Source organism: Diabrotica undecimpunctata, chromosome 6, assembly GCF_040954645.1.
Source record: "Diabrotica undecimpunctata isolate CICGRU chromosome 6, icDiaUnde3, whole genome shotgun sequence".
NCBI lineage: Eukaryota > Metazoa > Arthropoda > Insecta > Coleoptera > Chrysomelidae > Diabrotica > Diabrotica undecimpunctata.
In genome coordinates this window covers 56,642,132-56,668,767 of record NC_092808.1, presented here as the reverse complement: position 1 = coordinate 56,668,767, position 26,636 = coordinate 56,642,132, and the positions used below count along the sequence as shown (strand labels likewise).

At 34.7% G+C, this 26,636-nt stretch overlaps 1 protein-coding gene and 1 long non-coding RNA gene across 2 annotated transcripts in view; both read left to right on the top strand.

Moving 5' to 3' along the window:
- Psa (puromycin-sensitive aminopeptidase) overlaps nucleotides 1-26,636 on the top strand; it is a 91,395-nt gene that overhangs the window by 41,520 nt on the left and 23,239 nt on the right. Inside the window, exons 4-5 of the mRNA XM_072534726.1 lie at nucleotides 1,706-1,990; nucleotides 25,833-26,392. Coding sequence (XP_072390827.1) covers nucleotides 1,706-1,990; nucleotides 25,833-26,392 — 845 coding nt within the window. The remainder of the gene's footprint in view (nucleotides 1-1,705; nucleotides 1,991-25,832; nucleotides 26,393-26,636) is intronic.
- LOC140443455 (uncharacterized) lies at nucleotides 5,613-6,408 on the top strand. The gene is made up of 3 exons (XR_011951209.1): nucleotides 5,613-5,958; nucleotides 6,091-6,210; nucleotides 6,269-6,408. It is a non-coding gene; the product is annotated as an uncharacterized lncRNA (long non-coding RNA).

Here is a 26,636-nt window from a genome sequence, read left to right as displayed (position 1 = left end):
TCGGAAACAATCCCCTAATTAAAATAAGTCGTTGGCCTTGTTCAGTCTTCTTTATTTGTGTATTATTAATACATTCTAGAAGTTTGACCGACTTAGAATGATCAGTTTAAAAAAATGGAGTTAAAAGTGAATAACGAATTTTTGTAGTTTGATAAAAAATGCCCTTTTCTTTCAAATAGAAAGATTAGCATTAGATATACGAAAAAAATGTTTATATATAAAATTGTAGCTTTTTTAATTTGTACGCCAAAAATTAAGTCAGACAATTAAAACTTGTACTAACATGCAAAAACCACCCTCACCAACCCTTTCAAAGTCACTCCTTTTTTAAACTGAGGGTTTAAAAAGGATTTAATATTAATAATGTAAGTTAGTGGTGTTTTTGGTATTCTGTACGTTAGAAACTTCTATACAAGCATGCGTTCATTCATACCTACTCATGGAACCGTAGAACACATACGAAAAGTTATACAGCGTCATCAGGCCGTCAGGAGACTAAAGGATATCAGTATGTACGTAGATTGGGCGACCGGTTTCGCTATTTACATTTACCGGTTATACAGCATTATTAGGCCCTCAAGAAACTAAATGATATCAATATGTACTGATATCCTTTAGTTTCTTGAGGGCCTGATGATGCTGTATAACTTGTAAACAGCGAAACCGGTCGCCCAATATTTCTCTTAATAAATACCTACAACCTAACATGGTTTGTGGGTAACCATGGGTAACCTTTTCCGTAACATTCATGAATATACAATTTTCTTTTTTTCAAAACAACTACTAAATGAATTACAATTCTAAAAAAAGCTTTATAATCTTTAAAACTTCACGTACAAGTAAGAATATTTGACTAGGATAAATGGTTAACATTTAGCCGGTTTATGCTCTGCGTATATGGGTAAACCGCTCGCCTATAGATTTTGAAGTTGAAGGTGAGTTGCAATTAATCCCAAATTTTTATGCAAATCGGTCTTTTCCGAAAAAATTGCGAGGTTTTATCCTATTTTAAGCTTCGTTTCCTGGAGTAGTTGACTACTCAGCAAGTATAAAATTTTGTGTGTACTCGACGACTAGCGAACTCTCCGACACGCCGACTTTTTACAAACCTGCTTGTTAGCTTGTAAACTCGCCCCGTGTTCTTGAGCCTTTTACCAATTTTTGACGGTCACTATCGCGGGTAAAGAGTCACCGTACACAGCACCCAACCGCTCTTTCATTTCGCTGCACGATTACCCTTCTAAAAACAAGAATCGAATCACCGACCGGTATTATTCTTTTTCTATTTTGACAGTAGCGCCATCGGACGGTAAGGCTAATTAATTATCGGACCGGCCTCGTACGAAGTATAAGCTTTTATAGTAAATTAAAGGGCCAATACTTTTAATGTATCTTCGGAGGGTGGTTGTTAAATGTTTAAGCCTCTTTCATTTTCTTTTTATCAATAACAGTACATAACATGTTTATCATCCTACGAGAAAACTGAACTGAATTAATTTGTCAACTTCTGCGCGGTGATACGAATGTTGTTATCATCAAAATGATTTTTCCATGAAATTCCACAATTTATTTTATATAATCACAGTTGAATACCATCGATAATTTACAATCACGTGCAAGTATTGATTACCGGTACATAAATATTTAATTGCAATATAAAATGTAGTTATTTAATGAAGTAATTTAACTATAATGAAATTTTCAGATACGACTTCGAAAAAACCCCCATTATGTCAACGTACTTAGTAGCAGCCGTTATTGGAGAATATGATTATGTTGAAGACAAGTCTAGTGACGGTGTACTCGTTAGGGTGTATACTCCAAAAGGAAAAAAAGAACAAGGACTGTTCGCTCTTGAAGTAGCCACCAAAGTATTGCCTTATTACAAAGAGTATTTTAATATAGCTTATCCACTACCTAAGATTGATTTGATCGCTATTGCGGACTTCAGTGCTGGTGCTATGGAAAATTGGGGCCTTGTGACTTACAGGTAAGTAATTTGACTTTGCTTAAAATGAATCAAAATTAAAATAATGATAGTTTGATATTTTATTCTATCGTTTCCTTTCGATTATCTTATTTTAATAAAATTTAGTATGCTTATTTTGCCAAAATCAATGAATTATTAGAATTTCAGCCAGTGTAGGTTTTCGTTTTTTATTCTTTTTTTTTAAATTTTTTTTTTAAATTTGGTAACCAGTAAAAATTTGCACTTTTAAGTTTAGTACCGATTAAAATTTAGCAGCGTGCGGGTCTTGTTTTTTTTTAAGTCTTTTACATTGCCTGGGGTACGATTACATGCAAATTTCTATTAACTGAGCGAGGGTAGGGGGTTGATATTTGGTCTAAGAGAAGCTGGTCTTTCTTTTCGGGAAATTTCGAATAGGGTACACAGAAGTTTAGATACTGTTAACAGAGCGTCAAAATAGGCACCGGTGGATGGCTCTAAGAGACCTTTTCTCGACTACCACGCCTATATTAAATCAATGGTTGTAGAACATGGAAGACCAATTGAGTTTTTGGGGAATTCTAGTTTTGGCATTTTTTTTATTTCGGCCACACTGGGTGTTACCTCTTATCCCTAAATATAGACGTAATGATGTTGAAAGGATACAGAACGATTGGCTAGGGATCAGTAATGGAAAGAGGTTATCTTATGTATTGAATCTCGATTCTATTTAGTGATGCCTGATGGCCGAGCTAGGGTCAGAAGACGACGTGGTGAAAGACAAAATCCACAATTTCTATCGAACGTCACGTGCACCGCACTGTTGGGCTTATGGTGTAGGGTGGCCATCGCTTATGGTTCAAGGTCCTCTCTAATCTTCGTCAGAGGAAACACGATATTTCAGCAATACGTCGAAAAAACGTTTGAACATCTAATTTTTCAACAAGATAACGCAAGAGTCACCATGGACTTGTTTGAATAGGTTGCAGTAAAATTTTTACTCTCATCCCCGAGATCTCCAGATTTATCCCCAATTGAATATGTGTGGGACATGATGGGTTGCAGACTTCTTAATTTAGAGCATCCTCCTCAGACTTAAGCAGCACTTCGGGAGGAGTTAATTAGGACATGGAACGAGATACCCCAGGGGATATTGACCACCTCATCAGAAGCGAGTCCTGGCTCATCCAAAAGTGTGCATCAACACTCCCTATGCAGATACCCCCATAAATTGTTTCAATCATATTGAAATTTTGATCATTTGTTTATTTTGCTACTCTGTTTAATTGTTCAAAATATTTTCACATTATAGTAATTTATAAGGGGTGTTCGGATTTCTATGTCACTTAGTATATAAAATTTGAGATATACCAGTTAAATATCTATGTAGGTCGAGATCAATAAATGAGCTATCCCGAACCATGAACCCTTATCTCTGACCCTAATAGTTACCCATAGGCCTACTTAATAAATTCATGACCATCAATTCAAAGTCACGTAGATTTTAACTACTACGTTTAAAATTTAAATTTCTGACTTAAATTAGAGCTCAAACCATCCACCTCATAATATACACCGCTATACGTGTCCCTTTCCGCTATGTTTCAGCCATTAAACCGACTTGTGGAACAGTTCTCTTTCCGTAGGTGGTAGGTGAGAAATCGAAAAATCTGAGATTTTTTTAATACATGCTGTTCTTTTTAATAGGTATATGCCTGTTAAATCTTCGGTAAGTTCCAAACTGTCATACCAGCGTTTTTTAGGTCATCCAATGCTACTTTGACCTGTTGGCGCTTTATCTCGAGATATTCTTTATGTCGTCTTTTTTCCTACAGTATAAAGTTTTGCCGATTATCCTTCTTAGTATTTTAATCTCTGTTATTTCCATTACTCGTTTTGTTCCACTTGTGTCAGGACTTGTTTCCGTAGTGTACGTCATATGTTAATGGGGCGTATTAACATGAATTACTATTTCTGCTGCTTCAGTCCTAACACGTTCTTCACACTATCCTTTTTTATAAGCTGCTGATCCCGTTTCTGGAAATTTTGTAAGTAGTTTTACCTGTTAGTACCTAACACTGTTACACTGGTATAGGCACCGCGTCATCGGGTATACATGGCAAAGAGCTGATGAACTTACCAGAAGTGCATCAGCTACAAAATACTTTGGTCCAGAGCCGACCGTAGGAGTGCCATCGAGCAACGTCCACTACCCGAAACAAACTTGGATCTGATCACAACATACGCTAAAAGGGCCGACGTGCTGCAGAAAACCAGCAGGAATTAGCTTAGAGTGATAACATGCTTCCATACTGGACATGCGCCATTTAAGAGACACCTGCATACAATGGGGCTGTTTTAACAATGGAGCAGGCGGCAAACACGTTAGGGAGACAATTAAGTGATTCCAAAAACGTATGCTCCCGATCGACGAGACCTGTTGAAGCTGGTACAGGGTTTCAGAATTCTGGAATAGGTATTATAAATAAATGTAAGATGTTCAATAAACCAATTGGCCGTAGTAGTACTACCTGTTTATAATAAAAAAAAATCGACTTAGACGAAAAATACATGGTCGTGAATAACTTTTTTAGGCCCGAGCCCAAGAACTGTAAATATAAAATTCATAAAACACATATAAGGGACAGACAAAATCGCCGTCGTAATAGAAACATCTTTTCTTGTTAAATAACATTACGTAACTATTTTTAATTACACTCTATTAGTAGTAAAATTAATCCCGTTCAGTTTATTAACTACTTTATTAATCTTTTGATTAATAACTCTCTTAGCAACCGCCCAAAAATATCTATCGCATCGCTACATATCAGAATTTTTCGATGCGGTAATTTCTTTAATTGCAGTAATTAATATTTGAAATGTCATGTATTATTATTGTTATAATAGTTAAATTACATAAGGAGTTCATTAAAATGATTCCAAACTGATTTTTCACGGGGATTTTGCAACAATATAACTGTTTTTTAATTATAGTTAATTACTAAATCATAGATTGTGATGCATTCTTATTTGCATAATAGGTTTTATACAAAGTAGTAGTAATGAACATTAGACAAAGCCATAAGAGAGAGAAATACGTCAGGGAGAAAAGCCATCACAATGTTAAACACCATTTTATGGGACCAATCCATCAGCAAAGAAAATAAAAAGAGGATATATGAGACTATAGTAAAAAGTATCACTTTATACAGCTGTGAGGTATGGCCACTGAAAGAAAGAACACTGTCAACGCTGAAAGCGACGGAAATGGATTTTTGGAGAAGAGCCGCAGGAAGATCTAGAAGAGAAAGGATTACCAACGAACGCATTAGAGAAATAATGGGAATCAAACGAACAATCACAGATGACTTAACAACAAACAAGTTATCTGGTTCGGACACTTACAAAGAATGGACGAACAACGAATGCCAAAAGAAATACTAAAGTGGCAACCAGAAGGAAAGAGAAAACGAGGTAGACCGAGAAAAAGTTGGAGCGAAGGAATAAATAAAGAACTGAGAGAGAGGGCCATAGAAGAAGATCTATGGAACAACCGGTCTAAGTGGCGATTGGAAGTCGGAAAACGGCGGAGAACGTTATAAACCGACAAGTAGTAGTAGTAGTAGTATTTAAACAGAGGTTTTGATGATATAAAGTACATACAGTCGGTCCGCCGGATCTTTGCACAAGTATGACATTATTCACGAATTATTTTTTATGTTACGTCTCTTTCCTACTCACAGAAACTAAAACTATTAACTTAAACCGCCTGTCCATACACAACACCATGCATTGAACAAAGACAGCCATAGAACAATGATCTCTGATTGATTCGTCTACTGACAATTGACATGACAATTGGAAATTTTGTTTTGACAGAGTGTAATATTTTTATAAATTATTTTCGTTTGATTTAAATAATCAATCCTTTTTCATACTTTAAATATACATATTTTTAACAAACAGTTGTTATAACGACTAACCCTTACCTTCGTGTTCAATTTATTAAGGTAAGAATTCATGTATTAGCTAATAACGAATAATAAATCTTTTTAACCTCTAAATTGACATTAATTATTTAAATATAGCTAAAACTACGTCAACGGACAATATGAAATATTTTTAAAGGTTTTTATTTTTAGAGTATGCCTGGCAAGCCTTTAACTTCTCAAGCTTAGCAACTTGTGTTGAATGTGTTGGAGTATTTCGAATTAGAAAAAGTAAATGGAGGGCCTTTGGAGCCATTTTCGTCTGTTCAACAGGTAACATATTGAAATGTATGTTCGTTTATGAAAATCATTAAACAATTCTTTATTTAAGAGAGTAGCTGCTGCATTAAAAATATAACGACGAACAGTATGTACAATTATTAAAAGGAAAGAAAATAATCACATTCTTTCAAAGCCAGGCAAAAGTAGACCTCGTCCGAAAAACAAAACAACTGATCTGTCTGAGGGATCAAAAATGGTAGTGCGTAATACAGTATACGACATGTACCAACAAAGTAAGTAGTTAAAAATTTCTTCAATCTGAATTTGATATACCATAAGATAATGGTATCATGTACCATGATAACCAGAAGGTACTTTTTAATCAATACTTTATATAAATGTATGTTGTAAAAAAGATTGTTGAGAGTAGTTTAAGAAAACTTCTGCTGAATACATTAATGGATATTAAGTCAATTTTCTTGTGAGTTTTTTAATTTGAAATAATTTATAGTTTTATAAAATCAAAGTATTACTTCTTTTTCATTGAACTAGTTATAACAGTGTGGTTTATTCTGTACTTATCTGTTCTTTTTTTTTAGAGAAACATGTTACTCTACAAAGTATAAGTAATGAATTAAGGGATAAAGAAGTTGCATTTATTGGCAAAACATCTGTTAGCATGAACTACTAAAAGAAGACGGCCATGAAGTGTTGAGACCACCTCCTTATCACTGTGAATTCAACGCTATTGAATTAATTTGGGCAAACTGCAAGTCATATTACAATAAGAATCTTGGTAGAGATGGACATTCTGATAATGCTGTTATAAATATGTGGAAAGAGGCACTAAACCAATGTAACACAGAAATTTGGGAAAAATGTGTGAAACATACTCATGAAATTATTACAAAGTGGTTATCCGAGAAAAAAATATGGTGGACACTAACATTAAACCAATCATAATAGACACTGGTAATATGAGTGGCTCAGATTCTGACAGTGAAGAATTCTTAAATTTATGATTGGCTACATGGCTGTATAGTGTATGAGGCTTCAATAAATATTTAAATTATATTATTTTTATAATAAATTCTTTTTTACCCAGCTCAAGTTTTCTATTTTTTAATTTATTATGCATAGATTTCTTTATTTGAAGTTCGTTGTGTTAATTTTTGTATGACCATTTTTTAAAACAAAGTGATTACTTAAGTCTGAAAACCATATTTAACACTGAATAAACAAAATTATCAAGATGATGGAGCACTGGAGTAGATTTATATTCAGTTTTTTAGATCTTCTTGTAGTGTCTACCCGTTTCGGATATTGGCGACTATCATGACAATTTGTACTTTGCACACTGCTGGTCTGAAAATATTTGTTGTGTTGAACCACATACATAGATTCTTCAGCCAGGAAATCCTTCGCCTTCCTGAGCCTCGTTTTCCATCTACTTTTTCCTATAAAATTAGTTGCAGCAATTCATATATTTCGTTGTTGCTAATGATGTGACCAAGGTATTCTATTTTGGCTGTTTTTATTGTGGTTATCAGCTGTTTTTCTTTTTCCATTCTTAATAAAACGCCCTGATTAGTAACGTGACCGGTATAAGATATCTTCAGGATTCGACGATAAAGCCACATTTCGAAAGCCTCAATGTTCCTGCAGGTAGTGTCTGTGAAAGTCCACGACTCAACTCCGTACAATAGTATACGAAAGATATAATATGGTAGTAACCTGATTTTTATGGGTGTGAATAAATCATGACATTTGAATAGCTTAGCCATTTTTGAAATGTAGATTTGGCTTTCTCTATCCTACATTTAATTTCTAAGGAATGGTCCCAATTTTTACTCTTTCTGTTCATTAACCTGAATGCTTTATGGTAATCAATGAAGCATGCATATGTATTGCAGTTCACATCTCTACATCGTTGAAATAGCCTTTTTATGCTAAAGAGAGCCTCTCTCGTACCCACTGCATTCCGAAAACTAAACTTTGTACTACGGCTGAATTTTTCTTCGCACAGTCTATATATTCTTTGATGTATGATTTTTAGAAATAACTTTAAAAGATGGTTCATTAAGCTGATGGTCGGCAAATCACTGCAGGATACGGATTTTGTTTTCTTTGGTACAGCAATAAACGTCGGCGTGACTTCAGCCATGTTCTTGGTTCATTAAATATTTTTATTAGGAGTTGAGTACCGTTGGTGTTAAATAGTTTTATGATCAGCATGTGCATTGTCAGGTCCAGGAGCTTTGCCATCTTTTGGTTGTAATATTGCCTTTTCCATTTCATTTGATGTGATTTGTAAGTGGTCATTACATATGTGGGATGGAGGTTGTTGGGATCTACTCTCATCAGAGTTCTTTGATAAACTTGGTCCATATGCAAATTTCTTGATTTTTATCTGTGATGATGTTTCTCTGTTGATCTCGCAGTTTGTTAGCTGTATTTAATTTCTAAAGACCAGCTGCTTGTTTATGCATTTTAAACGTATCGTGTTTTTCTTTCAATAAATATATTTCTTCACACTGTGATTTTAACCAATTTTCTTGGGCCTTTCGTATTTGTGTTCTTATTTGTCTGTGAATATTGTTGTACATTCTTGTGTTGTTCTTTGATTTTTTTCTTTTTTCCATGAGTTGCAGTATCTTGTCATTCATCTGACTGTTCTTTTTCTCTTTTTTCTATTAGATGTTCTTATCTAATCTTTAAAAACGTCTCTTTTGTTTACTCACATTTTAGTCTTCTCATATCACATTTTTGTTACTATTCTTTTTTGTAACCTTCTTAAATCTAAACCGATATTTACCAACAACAGGAACATCATCTGACGATATGTCAGTACCATATATTTGCTTATATTCAATAAAAATACTTTAATTTCTTATTACTATTGTTTAAATATTTTTTTACTGTAGATGTTATTGGACAACCTATAGGTTTCCAAAAATTGAAAAATCACGTTCATAAATGTATACGTATCCAGTTTTCTAAATGCAATAAATGAAATAAAGGAGAAGTATAAAAACGCCAATTGTAATATTAGCCATTTTCTAATTTTTATAATAATTCTTATAGCCGACATACGTTTGACTCACATGTTTTGATTTATTTCCTATAATAAGAATTATGACGATGTGCAAAGATCCGGCGGATCGACTGTATATACGTACTTAACGTCATACTTTGTAAATAGAGTATTTCATAAAAATACCATCGAATTTATTGGATTATTTATATTTGGAAGTTATATTTCGACTTACATATCGAATAAATATAAATTCAGGATTATTTATGTTTAATCGAAGTCAGAACTCCACTCATAAATTGGCTCACTAACGCTTTACTTGAAGTAAAAAACACAGCTCAGGAGTTGTAATTGAATTGAATTAATGAAAGAAAGACGAAAAAGCAACATACACAATAATATGCACAGATATAGGTCCATCAATAACCAAATTAGGAAAAAAATCACAGAAGCAAATGAAAGAGAACTCAAAAATTAATGCTGAGACATCGATATATCACAAACAAAACACGACTCGTTTGATGTTTACAAGAAGGTCAAGGAAATAACAGGAAAATTCAAGAAGAAATCAATAAGAAAAATCAAAAATTACCAAGGAGAAAGAATTGTTCTCAGATCTAATACACAACAAAGCGAACGCCATAAAAGACCCAGACATCCTTTTATAGGAAGTGAAAGCAACAATAATCTTGAAAGATTGAAAAGCATGTGGTGCAGATGACGTTAATCAGAGATCATCAAATTATTAGAGGAGAACTTCAGGAAAGAATTAACTATCCTTTTCAATGAGATATCACTGGAAACATATCTAGAATGGTTAGTGGTAGAATGGTTTTGCGATCAGAATTTATAGTACTGCCAAGAAAGCAAGGGGCCGAAAAGTGCCGTGATTACAGAACACTAAGTCTCATGAGCCGCTTTTTTTTAATCATACATCGGAGATTATGTAAAAACTGCGAAGGGCAAGTATCACCAAAACATTTTGGTTTTATGAAAGGTGTGGAAACAAGAGATGCCCTATTCAGCAGGCAAGTGCTATTAAAAGGTGGAAAGATATGAACTATATGGATATGTAATATGTCTGCCTCACTGATAATCAAAATGCATTTGACAAAGTTCAACATAAAAAATGATGGAAGCTATATGAATCACGGTGGACAAATTCGAATGTAATTATAAGTTCGAATTGTTTCTAATTCCCTTCGTCCTATTCTTCTCGATCGACGATGATAAAATAAAATGTTGAAGTCGTGGAGTAAAATATAGTTTTATTGACAGCTATTGAATTATTACACTATAGTTGTTGTTAAGGCAAAAATTTAGACAAAGAATAGACTGCGTCCCAAACTAGTCCCGAAGCTATATTTATAATCTCACTAAAATGCTACGATTCATCACATAAGTTTATTGCCCTCTGCATAGAACAAAAACCTTTGACTTTGAAAGGTGGCAAATATAATTTGAACCAAGGAAATGATGGCAGGTATTTCCTCAATAAATATTAGGCAAGCTGTAGTTTGCCATCATCTCATTTTAGAACTAAGACAAAAAATGGTTAAGTGCTGTTTGGTCCGTACTTTTGTATAGTGCAGAAATGTGGACGCTAAAAGTATCGATCATGAACAAAATTGAAGCATTGGAAATGTGGGTTCATAGACGAATGCTAAAGATACCTTGGACAGCAAGGAAAACTAATGAAGAAGTACTAAGGAGCGTCAACAAAGATAGAGAACTGCTAAAGAATGTTAAACATCGAAAAATGTCTTATTTGGGACATATAGTAAGGGGAAGTCGATATAAAATATACCAACTGATCCTTAAAGACAAAATAAAGGGCCGTAGAGGTGTAGGAAGAAAACAAGTTTCTTGGTTAAAAATGATTCGTGAATGGACACAGATATCAAATGCAGGACAATTATTCCATATTGCAGAAGATCGAGAAGCCTTCGCAATGGTGATCACCAACGTCGGATAATTCTGATATGGCACGCGAAGAAGATAGTTTGCAGGAAGTTGAACAAATTGTAATTAAGCTACTAACCGATATGTTTCACAATTATACACGGTGAAACTATACAATTTCAGGAAATTAAGATTAATGTGAGATTACAAATTAATGGACTAATTTGTGATTGAACACACGGTCTATGTTAAAAGATATACGGACACTAGGAGTCACACCTTAATTTTCCGGATTTCAAAACTCCCAAAATCGCTTATGTAGGAACACTGTACATCAAAATTAACGCATAATTTTAAAATTTTAATTTCAGCCTTTATAAATCCATTTTTACGTTTCTTTTATTTTTTAAGGTTGGTTTCACAACAACTAAAATAAAATATATTGTTATTTTTACTAGAAATGTGTGACTATCTGACATCATCAAAAAAGGCAAAAAGATCAAAAAAATTAAATTAAAAGTGAATTTGGCATTATTACTGCTTGACAACAATCTCTTTTACTAAGAATTACTATTCTTCTTATCAATTTGATTTCAAATTTTAAACAATTGCAAAGACAGTTGATTTAATGTGTTTGTGGGTTAGGTAGTAGTCGTTCTTAGTCGTCTCCCTACGATATGCCAAACATGTTCTATTGGGTTGACGTCGGGACTCCTCGCAGGCGAAACCATGGCAGGAATTATAACCTCCTAACGATATCGCTGCATAATTCTTGTAATTTATGGTCTTTTATTATCATGAATAAGCATAATGGTGCAATAAATGTTGCAAATGGCACGGCATGTGTTTCTAAAATGTCTTTAATGTAGCTTTGTGCTGTAAGCCACTTTCCATCTAGTCGAAATAACGCCGTCCGAGCTTCCAAATTCCAAATCTCACCCCACATCATTGCTGTCGCCACCATACTGTACATTCCCTACAGTGTTACACTGCGTAGTTATTCTTTATACTCTATTTTGCATGTAATCAGAAGACAGTATCTGGATTCATCGGTGAATAATATTCTTCCCCAATCGTCATTATTAGAAACATGTTCACGAGCAATATACAACTTTCTATGCTATCTAGTCAATACTGGGCCAGTAAATGCCTTTCCAAGGTGCAGTCATCTTCGGTCTTCTCCTTATCGTATTTTGACTTATTCTAAAATTGTAACGGTCCAAAAATTTGTTTTGTAGAGAAGTATTGGTAACAATCCTTCGTGTCAGCGTATGCAGTCTCAAGAATTGGTCTTGATCAGGAGTTGTAACCCTTGTGCAGCCTTAATCGGGCCTTCTTGAGTTACTCACAGTGACAGCAAAACGTGTTAAAACTCTTGAAGGGTTAACTGGGTGACATTAAAAAGTTCAGCGAGTTAAATTTGAATGTATCCTTCTTCGCGAAGAGTAACGATTCTAATGCAGTCAGATTCTCACAAATTTCGATTTTCATGCTGCTGCTGGTTTATTTTAAGGAAACACTAAATGAACTTGAAAAACTCCTTTGAAGATATAGCAAAACGTATTCAAACCAAAATAACTTGGAACTAAAATGATAGTCGGGCGGCAAGGTACCTTTTTATATGCATGGAAGTGTGGATAGTTGAAAAACTATTCTATCATGTAAATTTTTTCGCTGAATACGAATATGTAGGTCCCCCAGATCAAAAACCAATTTTTATAAACAATTTGTTTTATAAATAAATTTATAGTTTAAAAATTATTAAAATTTTTAAGTAGAGAAATCGCAGATTTAGTCTAACTTTTAGTCCCCATAACTTTTTACATGGTGCATATTTCTCTTAAAGCTCCACATAAATAGAAAGTTTGAACCTATTTTGACAAATTACTAATGAAAAAAATGGAAGAAGCTTTCTTTTTCATTGAGTTAATAAGCAATAAACAAATAGCTTTTCGCTTTCTATATAATAGCTTTCAGAATCACAAGCATACAGCGGGATAGTACGTGTTGACATTAAGCGTCGGAATAGCAATTATTTTAAAATTTGTATAACCGCTCGATGCAGGCATGATTTCGACAACTTACTAGCCGTGTGCTTCTTTTTATTCTGCAAGGGTGGTAAAAAGAAAGTTTATTTTTTTTTAATAGTAAATTATCAAAATAGGTTCAAAACTTATATTTATGTGTAGCTGTAGAGAAATATGCACCATGTTAAAAATTATGAGGACTAAAAGTTAGGCTAATTCTTTGATTTCTCGTCTTAAAATTTTCTAATAACGTTTAAAGTATACACGCTATATATATATATATATATATATATATATATATATATATATATATATATAGCATTTTTAATGTTTTTAGCCGTACTTTACGATGGGACTAGTAAATTAAAATATTCAAATTTAAAAATTTATTGATGAAAATTGGTGCCACTGTTTGAGCTGGGGGACATATTCGTCCCCAAAATCTATAAATTTTACATAAAATAAAATAGTTTTCAACTATTCACCCTTCCATGCATATAAAAATGTACACTAATGCAGGACAATGAATACCTGCTATCGTGTTTTCAATTTACCTTCAAAAAATGATTAAAACTAGCCTTTTTGCAGTGCGGCTGATAAATGTTTTACAACATACTGGTACACAAAGATTTATCAGCGAAAATTATAATTTTAAAATTATGCGTTAATTTTGTTGCACAGTGTATTTTCAAGCCCAAAAAGTATCAAAAGACTAATACTGTCTTAGTTTGTGTAGAAACATCTGTTGTATCGTCTGCCATTAGTGCAAGAAATAAAGACTGTTTTATTCAAGCATACAATCTAAGAACACATTTTGTATAGTTTTTGAAGTACCTTTAAATCCTTTTGCTGTTTTTAAGTGAATATACAGTGTGGAATCTATGTGTTTAGTGTAATCAACTAGTTTTAAAAATACACCCTTATTAATTGACTCTTCAGACTCATAGTGATCACATAGTGCAACACCGCATTTGCCGCACAACTTTAAAATATCGATAATTTTTGACAGGACGTAATGGTTTTTTAATACCATTTCGTTGTGCATACGAATGTTTTCGGTATACGCACTACTTAAATCGATATTAGTTGTGTGATAGCTGGAAGCTTGCAAAATTATTCATATATTTTTCCAACCTTTCGTGTGTTTACCTTTTCGCCCAGAGGTTTTAAATCACGTACACCTTCTTTTGTCCAATTATCGTCTCCGCCAAATAACAAACAAAACAACGCATTTTTTCTTCACATCCGCACAAACATAACATCTTGTCGGAGACACTTGTCAAACTTCCACGTAAAGCCCTCTCGATTTTTATAATCAAGTTGCTCTTGTCTTAAAGGCAATACCGGTATAGTTTGTTTATTTATTTATTTTTTAATAATTACCTTGGCCGCCAAATTCAAAGAACTAAACTTTAGTTTAATTTATTCACACGCCCTCATTGTCATTTCTTAATACCGTTTCGTTTCCATGGTAACCGCATGCCTTTTTCGGCGTTAGGAAATTAGCCCCGAATATAATTCAAAAGCTTAAAACAAATGTAATTATTGTTAAATTTAGTTCGGTTAGTTAAATATATTTTAATGGACACTATGCAGTAAATCACCAACTATCCGAAGAACAACTCTCGTTATCTTCCTCGCCCAATAACCGTTTCAAGTATTCATCTTTTTCGTCCTCTTCATCATCATCATCATCACGTATACATCAACCAAAAAAACCATTTCATGTAACTTCAAATTAGCAACATTTTTACCAAGAACCGTTAACAAACTTGAAAAAATAATAAAAACTGCATGAAGTGCTTATAAATACCGTTGAAATATAAATACAACACATAGTCACATGAAAATATTCAAACTAGCTTATTGTGTGTAGCTGTACTTACGACATTACACGTCTTTCCTCGGGGTGTAGCTTCTTTGTGCTATATCTAGGTAATTATAAAGAAAAAATTTTACCTAACAGTGAACAGGCTGTCGGCGTTTTATAACTGACTTAGATTATAAAGACCATTCTATGTAATTCTATTTATTTTATTTCGCTTAGAATATCTTCATTAACCATAATAAATCAGTATACATATAATGTATAAGATAATTTAAAGTTACAGTGCAATTTTGCCCAAAAATGAGTATATAAGTACCCGCAACCGGGTAGTACTCGTTCTTCCACTAGTGTAAATTTACTAGTTGGTAGGTCACACACAAAGAAAAACCGATAAAAAATAGGTCCAATTTTCAAAAAAAAAATTTTTCAAATGGGTAAAGTTAAGTCCGAACCATCATACATTATTTATTTACAATTTTTTCTAAGGATTTACGATATAGATTGTAATTTATTTTAATTGAACATGCATGTGATTCAATGTCAAGGTTTACATAAAAAAGACCGTTATTTTTTACGTCACGTTTATGTGCAAAATTGATGGGAAATAGACTTACCCATAATTAGCACTGCTTGATTGATACAAGTCGGTGATAATCGTTTTAGTAATCAAATATTATTAAAGCTTTATTAATCCTAGGTACGTCTAATAAATAAAAATAAAGAATAAATACAGTTTTCCCACACAAAATCTATTTTAAATGATTTTCATTCTTGTTTACTCACGGTTAGGTTTTTCCGATATTTAATGGTAAAAGTACAATGAGATAATAAATATTTATGATATTATTTTTCCCATTGTATCATTAAATTATTTTATGGTTTAATTATTTGTTAACATTACCTTATATGAGTTTTATTGTTTACATTAATAAAACTTCGATGATATGCCTATGATATGAAGGCAAAAATTCTATAACAAGTGCCGTAAGTTTTAAGAATATGTAGTTACATCAAATACTTTAATTAAAAATTCCACCTTCAATTTTTTGTTGTACCTTTCCAAATTTTGTCTAAACGATTCTGGATATCAAATTTACAATATCTATTGGATATAAATCACAGAATATAAAATAAATTGTTTATTAATGATATTTCGACTTTCAGATTGTAGACCATTTTCAAAATAGTTTCTCCACAACCAGTACTGAACGTAAAAATTCTGAAAAATTGTGACACCTTAATGTTCTGATAATTTTCTTATTAGTTACAAAAAATTGACCATTGTTTCTGCTGTACTTCCGCGACTACGTTGGCAAGTGTAGGTGCAGACAACATTAAAAAGGCATGGAAGCTGGAAATCTTTTTAAGTAGCAGAAGGATACATAGAAAATTCTTTGCACCGGCGGCCCGGATTCCTTCGTCTTTCAATCTTTCGGCGCACTGTATTTTGTAGGAATGGGAATCTCCTATGCCTGTCTCCTGAAGTGTTCCTGGACTTGTAGGTGGTATGAGGTGGAGCATGCTCCTCGTCTATTTTTTACGTCCAATATACTTGTTATTAATGGCCGGATAGCTCAGGCGGTAGAGTCTCTGACTTCCACGCAGAATGCCGGGGATCGATCCCTAGCGCCAGCGCGAACATCTAGATATTTTTAAATATCTATAGATATGCTATATAGATATCTATCTATAGATAGAAAAACGAATAATGATATAAACGGTTTCAGTTGGTTTTGTAAAGAAATGTTTACGGTATTAGATTAGCGAAGTTGTCCCGTAGAGCAATCAATAAAGTAGGAATGCTGTAATGGTCGTCAACATCTGGAATAAGCATCCTAAAAGAAGACACACATAAAGAAGAAGGAGCAGTCTACTGACGTCTCCCGTTTTGTACGTTTCAAGAGAATAATTTACGAAGTCTACACATCGTTGTTTATGCAGTTACCTCTTCGTTGTTTAAAAGATCTAAAAAATCTAACAGAGTAATGTATTGTAGCGTGATTAAATAAAACGAGCGGTTCGAATTTATATACATATATTTATTTATAACTTTACAGTTCGGTACTCTCTTATCAACTAAAAACTTTAATCATCGTTACTTGTATATATACTACAGTTACTAGGTTCGAGAATATTCTGGCGTTGTCCCACCTCTAATTGTCTCATCGAAAGAACCATCGAAGACGGGCGGTATTGACATGCCGATTCTTACGTTTTCTAGATTCATCTTTCTAAGAATTATGACGTATCGGAGATGGGCTATTTCGTTACACTGCTCCCCTCTTAGATCTGAGCGTCCCGATCAGCAACTCCAGATGTAGGCCCAGGATGGCGGAATCTACAGAGCTCTCCAGCTCTGCATGAACCCCTCAAGAAGAAATAACAGTCTACAGACTTTGAAGGACACGATCTCTTCGGGTTAATACAACACACCGTAATTTGTACGCCGGTTTCTCGGAAGATGACTTCAAGCATGCTTCTGACAATCTTCCAATCCAGATTTTCTAGTGCATGGCCTATCTTGGGTAAGGCCAAATTCTTGATGTCATAATTGCACACGATTTTCTTCAAATTAGTTAGAGCACGCCATATATCCTCGTAGCTTGCCCTGTCTGTATACGACTTCCTGGTCACCATATACAGCAAAGATCGATAACCATCTTCTAATCTCAGTACTCTTCCAACTTTAGGCTGCTGGTTTTTTAACTCGTCCAAACGACCGAATTTCTTATAAAATACGGATGAGATTCCTTTAGTCATCTCAAGATCTTGGGCAACACAGTGGGCTAGAGAGACGTTATGCGGAACACTAAAAAGATCCTGCTGAACTTCTGTGGTCACGCCGAATCTAGCACTCTTTCTCTCTGCGTAATTTGACATAAATTCATTAAAGCTTGGTCGCCGGTCATCTCTGATCTCATGTTGAAGGGTTCGTGCTTCTTCTGTTTCATTTGAGCCAGCATATGGTGCAAGACGATTTATGTGAACTACTTTTGGTTTACCTTTCGGCAACTTCTTAATTCGGTATATTACGTCATTTATTTTCTTTTTAATTTCATACGGACCTTCCCATTGTCTTTGCAGTTTGGGAGACAAGCCTTACTAGCCTACTTCATAGCTTTGACTCTTGCATCGAGAATCATATTGATCTCTCATTCTGTCACTGGCTATCTGGATGTGTTGTCGGGCAAGTTCATGAATGTTGTTCATTCTTAACTTCAGGCGGTCGACATAATCTTCGCTTGCAACATGTTCTTCGGAAGGTCTGCAGCCAAATTCTAGGTCGCAGGGTAAACGAACTTCACGACCTAACATCAGGCAGGTTGGAGTCTGGCCTGTAGTTTCATTCACGGCCGAGCGGTAGGCCATTAGGAATAAATGAATGTGCTGGTCCCAATCTCTTTGATGTTCTGATACAACCATGGACAGGTGTTTACCCATTGTTCGGTTCATTCTCTCGACCATTCCATCTGATTGAGGATGCAGGGGTGTCGTTCTGGTCTTATTGACACCAATCAATTTACAAACGTTTTGGAAAAGGGTTGACTCGAAGTTTCGCCCTTGGTCGGAGTGGATCTCTAAAGGAACACCAAATCGGCTAAAGAATTCTTTAACAAGTACCTCTGCCACGGTAGCAGCTTCTTGATTTGGTATCGCATAGGCCTCAGTCCATTTCGTAAAATAATCCATGGCTACCAGGATATATTTGTTTCCATCATTTGTCTCTGGAAGTGGACCTGCAATGTCGATTGCTACTCGTTCCATAGGACTACCAACATTGTACTGTCTCATGGGTGCCCTCTTTTTACCAACTGGACCATTACTGGTTGCACACAGTTCACATTTCCGGCACCATCTTCTTACATCATCTTTACAGTTCACCCAATAAAACCGTTCTCGAACCTTTTGCAGAGTCTTCGTGATACCAAAGTGTCCGCCTGATGCACCGTCATGCAACTGACGCAGTACTTCTGACACTTTACTTTTAGGTACAATCAACTGAAGCTTAGTTTCTGTACCATCATCGTTCTCAAAGGTTCTATACAGAAGATTATCTTTCAGCACTAGGCAATTCCATTGGCTCCAGTAACACTTGACTTCCGGACTACATGCACTAATGTCTTGCCAAGAAGGTCTTTCACTTCGACGCATCCAATCTAATACTCTTTTTATACATGGATCATCTGCTTGAGCGTCTTGTAGCTGTTGAGGTTGCCATTGATCATTAATGACGGTGGTTCGTCTCACGGGGCAAAGTCGTTCTTCTAATTTAAGACAGTGATTACAATTTGCACTGCATGGTCGTCTCGAAAGGGCAGCAGCATTTGAATGAACTCTGCCAGCCCTGTGTTCGATCTCGTAATCATATTCTTGTAATCGTTCTAACCATCTTGCCATCTGGCCCTCTGGATTACGAAATTGTAGGAGCTATTTTAGAGCAGCGTGATCCGTGCGAAGAAGAAACTTTCTGCCATACAAGTATTTCTGGAAATGCTCACAAGCCTTCACTACGCCTATCAATTCTCTCCTGGTAACGCAATAGTTTCTTTCTGGTTTTGACAAGACTTTGCTAAAGTAAGCGATGACTTTCTCCTGCCCATCTTGGATTTGGGAAAGAACAGCTCCTATTGCACTGTTGCTTGCATCGGTGTCCAACACAAATTTTCCTGCCTGTCTAGGGTAGCTTAAAATCGGTGCGCTGATCAGAGCCATTTGTAAGTGTTCGAAAGCTCTTTGACACTCTTCGCTCCATGTATATTCTTTGCCTTCTTCTGTCAACTTTGTTAATGGCTTGGAGATGTTGGCAAATCCTTTGACAAAACGTCGATAATATGTACATAGGCCAAGAAAACTTCTAATTTCGTGTTTATCTCTTGGTACTGGCCACTCCTTAATTGCTGCAAGTTTTTCAGGATCAGCTGTTACACCATTACTTGCTACAATATGTCCCAAGTACTTAACTTCTCGTCGAAACAAGTAACATTTCTTCGGACTCAACTTCAGATTCGCTGCCCGCAATCGTTGAAAGACTTCTGTTAGATTATAGGCATGTTCGTCGAAGGATCTTCCAACTACAATTACATCATCCAAATAAACCAGGCATGTTTTCCATGTTAGACCTCTTAAAACTGCATTCATTAATCTTTCAAATGTGGCCGGGGCATTACATAAACCAAAGGGCATAACTGTGAACCGTCAAAGCCCTGATCCTATCGAGAATGCGGTTTTTTCACGATCGGCTGGCTCCATGTCTACTTGCCAATATCCACTTTTCAGATCGAGTGTGGAGAACCAACGAGAACCAGAAAGTGTATCCAAAGTATCGTCTATTCTGGGCAAAGGATAACTATCTTTTTTAGTTACTGCATTGAGCTGTCGGTAGTCAATACAAAAACGTGTTGAACCATCTTTCTTCTTTACTAGGACTACTGGTGATGTCCATGGACTGTTTGATGGTTCAATTCCCCCTTGTTTGTTCATATCTTTGATGATGTCTTCGGCTTCATCTCTTTTCGCAAATGGAAGTCGTCTAGGTTGTTGTCTGATTGGCTGAGCGTCTCCGGTATTAATTTTATGCTTTACTATGCCTGTTTTGCCATTATCCTTCTTATCCATGGCAAAAACATCTTGAAATTCTATCAGCATAGACTTCACTTTTTTAGTTCGTTCATCATCAAGATCTTGGCACGTTTTAATCATCGTCTCAACAAGCTCCTTTGGATACTTAGATTTCGACGGTTTCTCATTAGTATTCATGGAACAAATCGAAGCCACGGGAACACACTGTCCGATCAAAGTTCTTTTACTTAACTTAATAGCAGTTCCCTTTAAATTCATAACTCTTACAGGAACGACATCTCGAATTCTCACCAAAGCTTTTGCCGTTAGGAACTCGGCATTATTCACATCTTCGACCATCCTTAAACTTCCCTCTCGGCAGTAACCATCAGGTCTGGTCATCAAAATTTTCTCACTATTACCGGGTATTGTTACATCACAAGTAGTTATTAAGCTGATAACATCTTCTTTGTCTTCATGAAACGGCAACTCTTCACCACTGATCTCGAGAACTCCATCTTTGACATTCAATACAGCCCCAACTTTCCTTAGTAAATCCATCCCCAATATGAACTCACCGGAGATCTCTGCAATTAATACTGTATGCTTCACTGTGGTCTGGCCAATGGATACTGTCATATTAGCCTCGCCATATGTATTAATTATCTCACCAGTTGCTGTTCTAAGCTTTACTGTTGCAGGCAATAATTTAAGATGGTCTCGTACTACTTCTGGCCGTGCAATAGTTCTCGTTGCACCTGTATCTACCAAAAACGATCTACATTTATTATTGATACGACCCTCTATGTACAAGCTATGAATTCCACCTGAGAACGTAATGTTAACAGTTACTATGGGGGCTGTGTTTCTCGAGGTCGGCAGTTGCCCCTTGTTGTCGACCCGTTCTAGTTTTCCGACTGTTGTATCATTTTCTTGCAATTACGGCGAATATGACCTACGTCACCGCAATTCCAACATCTGGGCTCGCGTCTCTTCGGCATCGTGTTACGAACTACTTTTTGTACCATTTCTTCCAGACGTTCATCGTTTGGTTTGTCACCTTCTTCAATGATTGCACCTACTTGCATGACTCTTGCACCTACGTCGTATATCTGTCCTTCTAGCTCTGTCCCATAGTGTCTTACCATCGATTTTCATCTCTACTGTTTCGAACATTCTTTTTGTCCTCTCTCTGTCAGATCTTGTTTCTGCCGTGTATTTCATTATTGGTCTGATGACTGTTTTGTAAATTCTGCCTTTCGTTTCTTTCCCGGTTTTTTATTTCTCCATATTGTTTCATTCAGGCAGCCTGCGGCTCTGTTTGCTCTATTCACTTGATCTTCCACTTCGGTTTCGATCTTTCCGTAGCTAGATAATGTAATGCCTAGATATTTAAACTCCATCACTTGTTCTATTTTATCTGACCTTCCATCTCCAATTTACATCTTAGTATTCATTTTATCTTTTTGAGAAAATTAGCATGTTAAATATTCTGGCGGTTATATTCTGGTATATGTTGTAAATCATCTTCATTTTGAGAGAGTAGTATTGCGTCGTCTGCTAGCAGATTATTTTAAGTTGTTTTTCTCCCATTTGGTATCCTTTTTTAGTTCTTACTTTTTTTAACATTTCATCCATAATCAGGTTAAACAATAGAGGACTCAGGGAATCTCCCTGTCTTATTCCATTTCCAGCTTCAATAGAATCGGTTAGTTCTTCTTCTACTTTTACTTTTATTGTGTTATTTTGGTAGATATTTTCGATCGTTTTGATTATTCCTAGAGGTATCTCTCTTGCGTACAGTAAGTGGATAACGTCTTTTAATTTGACCCGGTCAAATGCCTTCTTAAGTTCCACGAAACATAGATATGCCGGTTTGTTGTATTCTAATAATTTCTCTTGCACTTGCCTCATTATAAATATAGCGTCGATGCATAATCTTCCCGACCTAAAATCTTGTTGTTCTTCTGCTAGTGTTATAATTTCATTCTGTTTATTTTTATCACTTTTCTGGGTCCGATTTGTCTCCCTATTTGAAGAGAGGTATTAGGATGCTTGATCTCCATTCTTGAGGAATTCTGTTTTGTTCTCTCCTGGTGATTTTCTATTTTTTAATTTCCTTAATGCTTCCTTCACCTCTTCCTCCTCAATATCTATTTCTTCGTTTGTCGTCACCTCTGGTGTTGGTGGTTCATTATCGTCACCTTTAGCAAATAGGGATCGAAAGTAGTCTACCCATGATTCCTTTTGAATGTGTTTCGTTTTTATTAGTTCGTTCATTTCTTTTCTTTGTACTCTGATCATTCTCCATATTTCTTTTTGTGTTCCGTAGAAGTCGTGTTATATCTATTTTGAGAAGCTCTGCCACTGTTCCCTTTTTATTTGTCTAACTAAAGTATTCGTTTCATTTCTGATTGGTTTATAGTTGTATGCCTGTTTGTTCTGTATTGTAAAAAGGATTTCTTCTTTTCTTCACATTTTGTCTTCACTTCCTCTCTAAACCATGGTGTTTTCTTTTTTGATATGTTAGTGTTCGTTACTTTCCTCTCTCTAAGTGATTCTGTTGCTGCATTAATTATGTTATTCTCTTGCTGCATTAATGATTTTGAGTTGGGCCTAATAATTTTCGGTATACAACTTTCAAAACGATGAAATGAGAATTAGTGATCATATGAATTAAACCTAATAAATTAAAGAGCCGTCTCTGGTGATAGGAATCAATTGCAATAGATGATATACTGACAGAAAAACGTTTATATTCGATTATATTCTTACATGATTAATTTACAAAAGTAGGTAGGATCTACAGGTGTTTACGTCGAAAATAATTATAATACTGCATATTTGAATTAATCATTGTTATTCATCTAATTAAAATGTTACGTATTCTTGCCATTATCGGTACCGTAGGAAGATTTACAATGGTCTTAGTGTTCTTAGGATTGCGCAAAAAGAAGGCATTATTACGACAATTATATTTAATTTTGGAGGTGTGTTTCAATCAACATGTTGAATAATTTATCTCTTTAATTATGATAATGTTTAGCCATCCATTATCTTAACTACGTCATATATTTTATTTTTATTTCAGGTATTGTTCATTTTTTTATCAGATTTTTATATTAAAATATATTCTTAAATTTTTAGTTAGTAACCTTTCGGTACTGACTTACTTGGTTTTGAATTCGAAATTTCGGTACAGTATAGAAATATGGACAAGCTGTAGTAACCTGAAATAAAGTTTTTCATAACAATTCCTAACAATATCAGCAATGACAGTTTTATTATATGCTCAATACAGATAAATCAGTTTAGTGTCGAAATATGTATGTATGTTTGTGGTGATACAAAACATAGTTTTTTTTAACATAAAAACTAAAATTTAAATTACTTGTAGATTTAAGTGTTGCAACGGAATAACTTGCTAAAGTGCCAACATTTAATTTGCAAGAAATTAAGTTATAAATTAGCTTGTAACACTACAAATGATAAAAAATGTTTGAAACGCACAAAATGAACTAGGACACGTTGCTCAGACTCGGGAGAGATGTGGGCGTGGATGTTTGGACCATTCTTACTAGTTCACAATCAAAATAAAAATTAAAAAGAAGAAAAAATTAGGGGACGATATCTAAAATTGCCAAAAGGGAAAGAAAACAAGTTACAGAATACATATATAAACAAATAACAATAACCAATATACACACACACACATATATATATATATATATATATATATATATATATATATATATATATATATATATATAGACAAATAAACAATATAAATCACACTTACCTCTAATATTCGCTCAGCAAACGAGCAATTATTTATTTGTGGTCCAAGAGAAAAGAAGATTTTTAAAGAAATTGCAAAACGATTTTAATATTGATTGTTATTTAAAAAAAAATGATAATTGAAAATTTACGTGGCCCGTTATTATATCATGATATGTAGTTTTTCGGTTCTTACAATCTACATATAAAATTTTGTGTTGTATAACAGAAAACAATAGTGATCGAAAAATTACCGGATGTACCCGTTCAAAAATCACTGACAGTACACTACACTGGGTACATTAGGTGCAAATTTATTTCATATATCTGTTGGTTGTTCTCGGGCAAGAGGAATGGTGCTGGCTGAGACTGAGACTTCTAACAACACTCACTTGCAGAAATTTGGAGCTTTATTCAAATTAAGAGAAAATTAAAAAAGATTTTACAAGTAAATTATGAACATTTTAAAAGATTTTCACTAAATTACCATTTTTTAGGAATATATTTACAATAACTACTAAGTTAAAAACCCAATCAAGTAATTTTTGACAATTTTTTGTAAAATGTTAAAAGTTGTAAACTTTTAACTCTGGTTTACTGCACATACAGAGCTAGTCAAAAGTCCGTTCCCTCCCTCGTATCTTTTGAACGGTTCTACTTATAATAGTGAAATTTGGAAGGAGGTAATAAACAGACGTAGGCTTCTCAAGTAGTCATAACAGGTGACGTAATAGTGACAGATGACGTTACAGCGCCACTGTGACAGATAATTTTAAATGGTACCTTATGGCAAGTGATACCTCGTTTGAAAGGTATTGAAAATAGCTATTCAGTCATAATAATTTTGTTTCAGTTTAAGCTCATTTTGATGAATAAATTAAATAGATACTAAAATTGTAGCTTATCATTTAATTAATAAATATTTAACAACCAGTTCTTATAGTAAGTGTTCAAAATGTGTTCCATCTCATTCCAAATAAGGAATAACCTAGATCCATGTCGTAGTCAAAAATTTAATTAACTTTGATCAGATAAAAGGCATATATCGAGCACAGTTTAATTAAATCTTGCCCAAGTACTTTCGATCCCTAGATCATCTTCAGGGGCATTTCGTCAATTGTGGCCTATCCGGCAAGAACAAGATGCCATAAACATATAAATGTACATTACACTACACTACAAATGGACAAACAAACAATTTAAAATAATTTAAGAAAGGCTACATTACTTGAAGAAGCCGGAGACAGAATCTGTCAGGAGACAGAATCTGTCTCCGGCTTCTTCAAGTAATGTAGCCTTTCTTAAATTATTGGTAACTTGGTAATTTATAACCAAAAATGTGGTACACGATAGACCTGAGTATGGTCAAAATAATACACAGAAAAATTATGTACCTCCCCGCGTATATTGACACCATTTCTTACCCTTTAACCCTTTAAAGGAATAAGGGGCAGTGTAAAAAATTAATCTGTAAGTTAACACTGTCTTATTTTTAACAAGTCTTCTATTTCTATTTATATGTTTCATTCTACTGTTTTTGTTTCAGAGAAACCTGCCTTCTCGTAGATCCTAAAAACACTTCGGCTGTTAGCAAACAGTGGATTGCGCTAGTAGTGGGTCACGAACTTGCACATCAGTGGTTCGGGAATCTCGTGACTATGGAATGGTGGACCCATCTTTGGTTAAATGAGGGCTACGCTTCATTTGTAGAATTTCTCTGCGTCAACTACCTCTTCCCTGAGTATGATATATGGACTCAATTTGTTAATGATTCGTACATCAAAGCTCTAGAATTAGACAGTTTGAAAAATTCTCATCCCATCGAAGTACCTGTTGGAAACCCCTCCGAAATTGACGAAATATTCGATGATATTAGCTACAACAAAGGAGCTTCTGTTATACGAATGTTGCATCATTATATCGGAGATGAGGATTTCAGGAAAGGCATGCATTTGTACTTAACCAGACATCAGTACAAAAATACTTTTACAGAAGACTTGTGGGCTGCTTTAGAAGAAGCCAGTCAAAAGCCAGTTGGGGACGTTATGTCTTTTTGGACCAAACAAAAAGGATTTCCCGTTGTTAAAGTTACACAGCAACCGGCAGGTAAGATTTGTTATAACTCAAGATCAATTTATCAATATCAACACCGTAAAATAAATAGTTATAATTTGAAAATTGGCCCAGACTATTCAAAACATCGTGGTTTATTACATCTGGTTATGTTATAGTTCCCATCGAACGAAGATATTTTCATTTTTGAACATGTTACAGTTTCGTTATAATTTATAATGATCAAATAACATTGATGTAAAGATTCATGTTCTAGTCTTTGTGTCGGCTTTTCAAA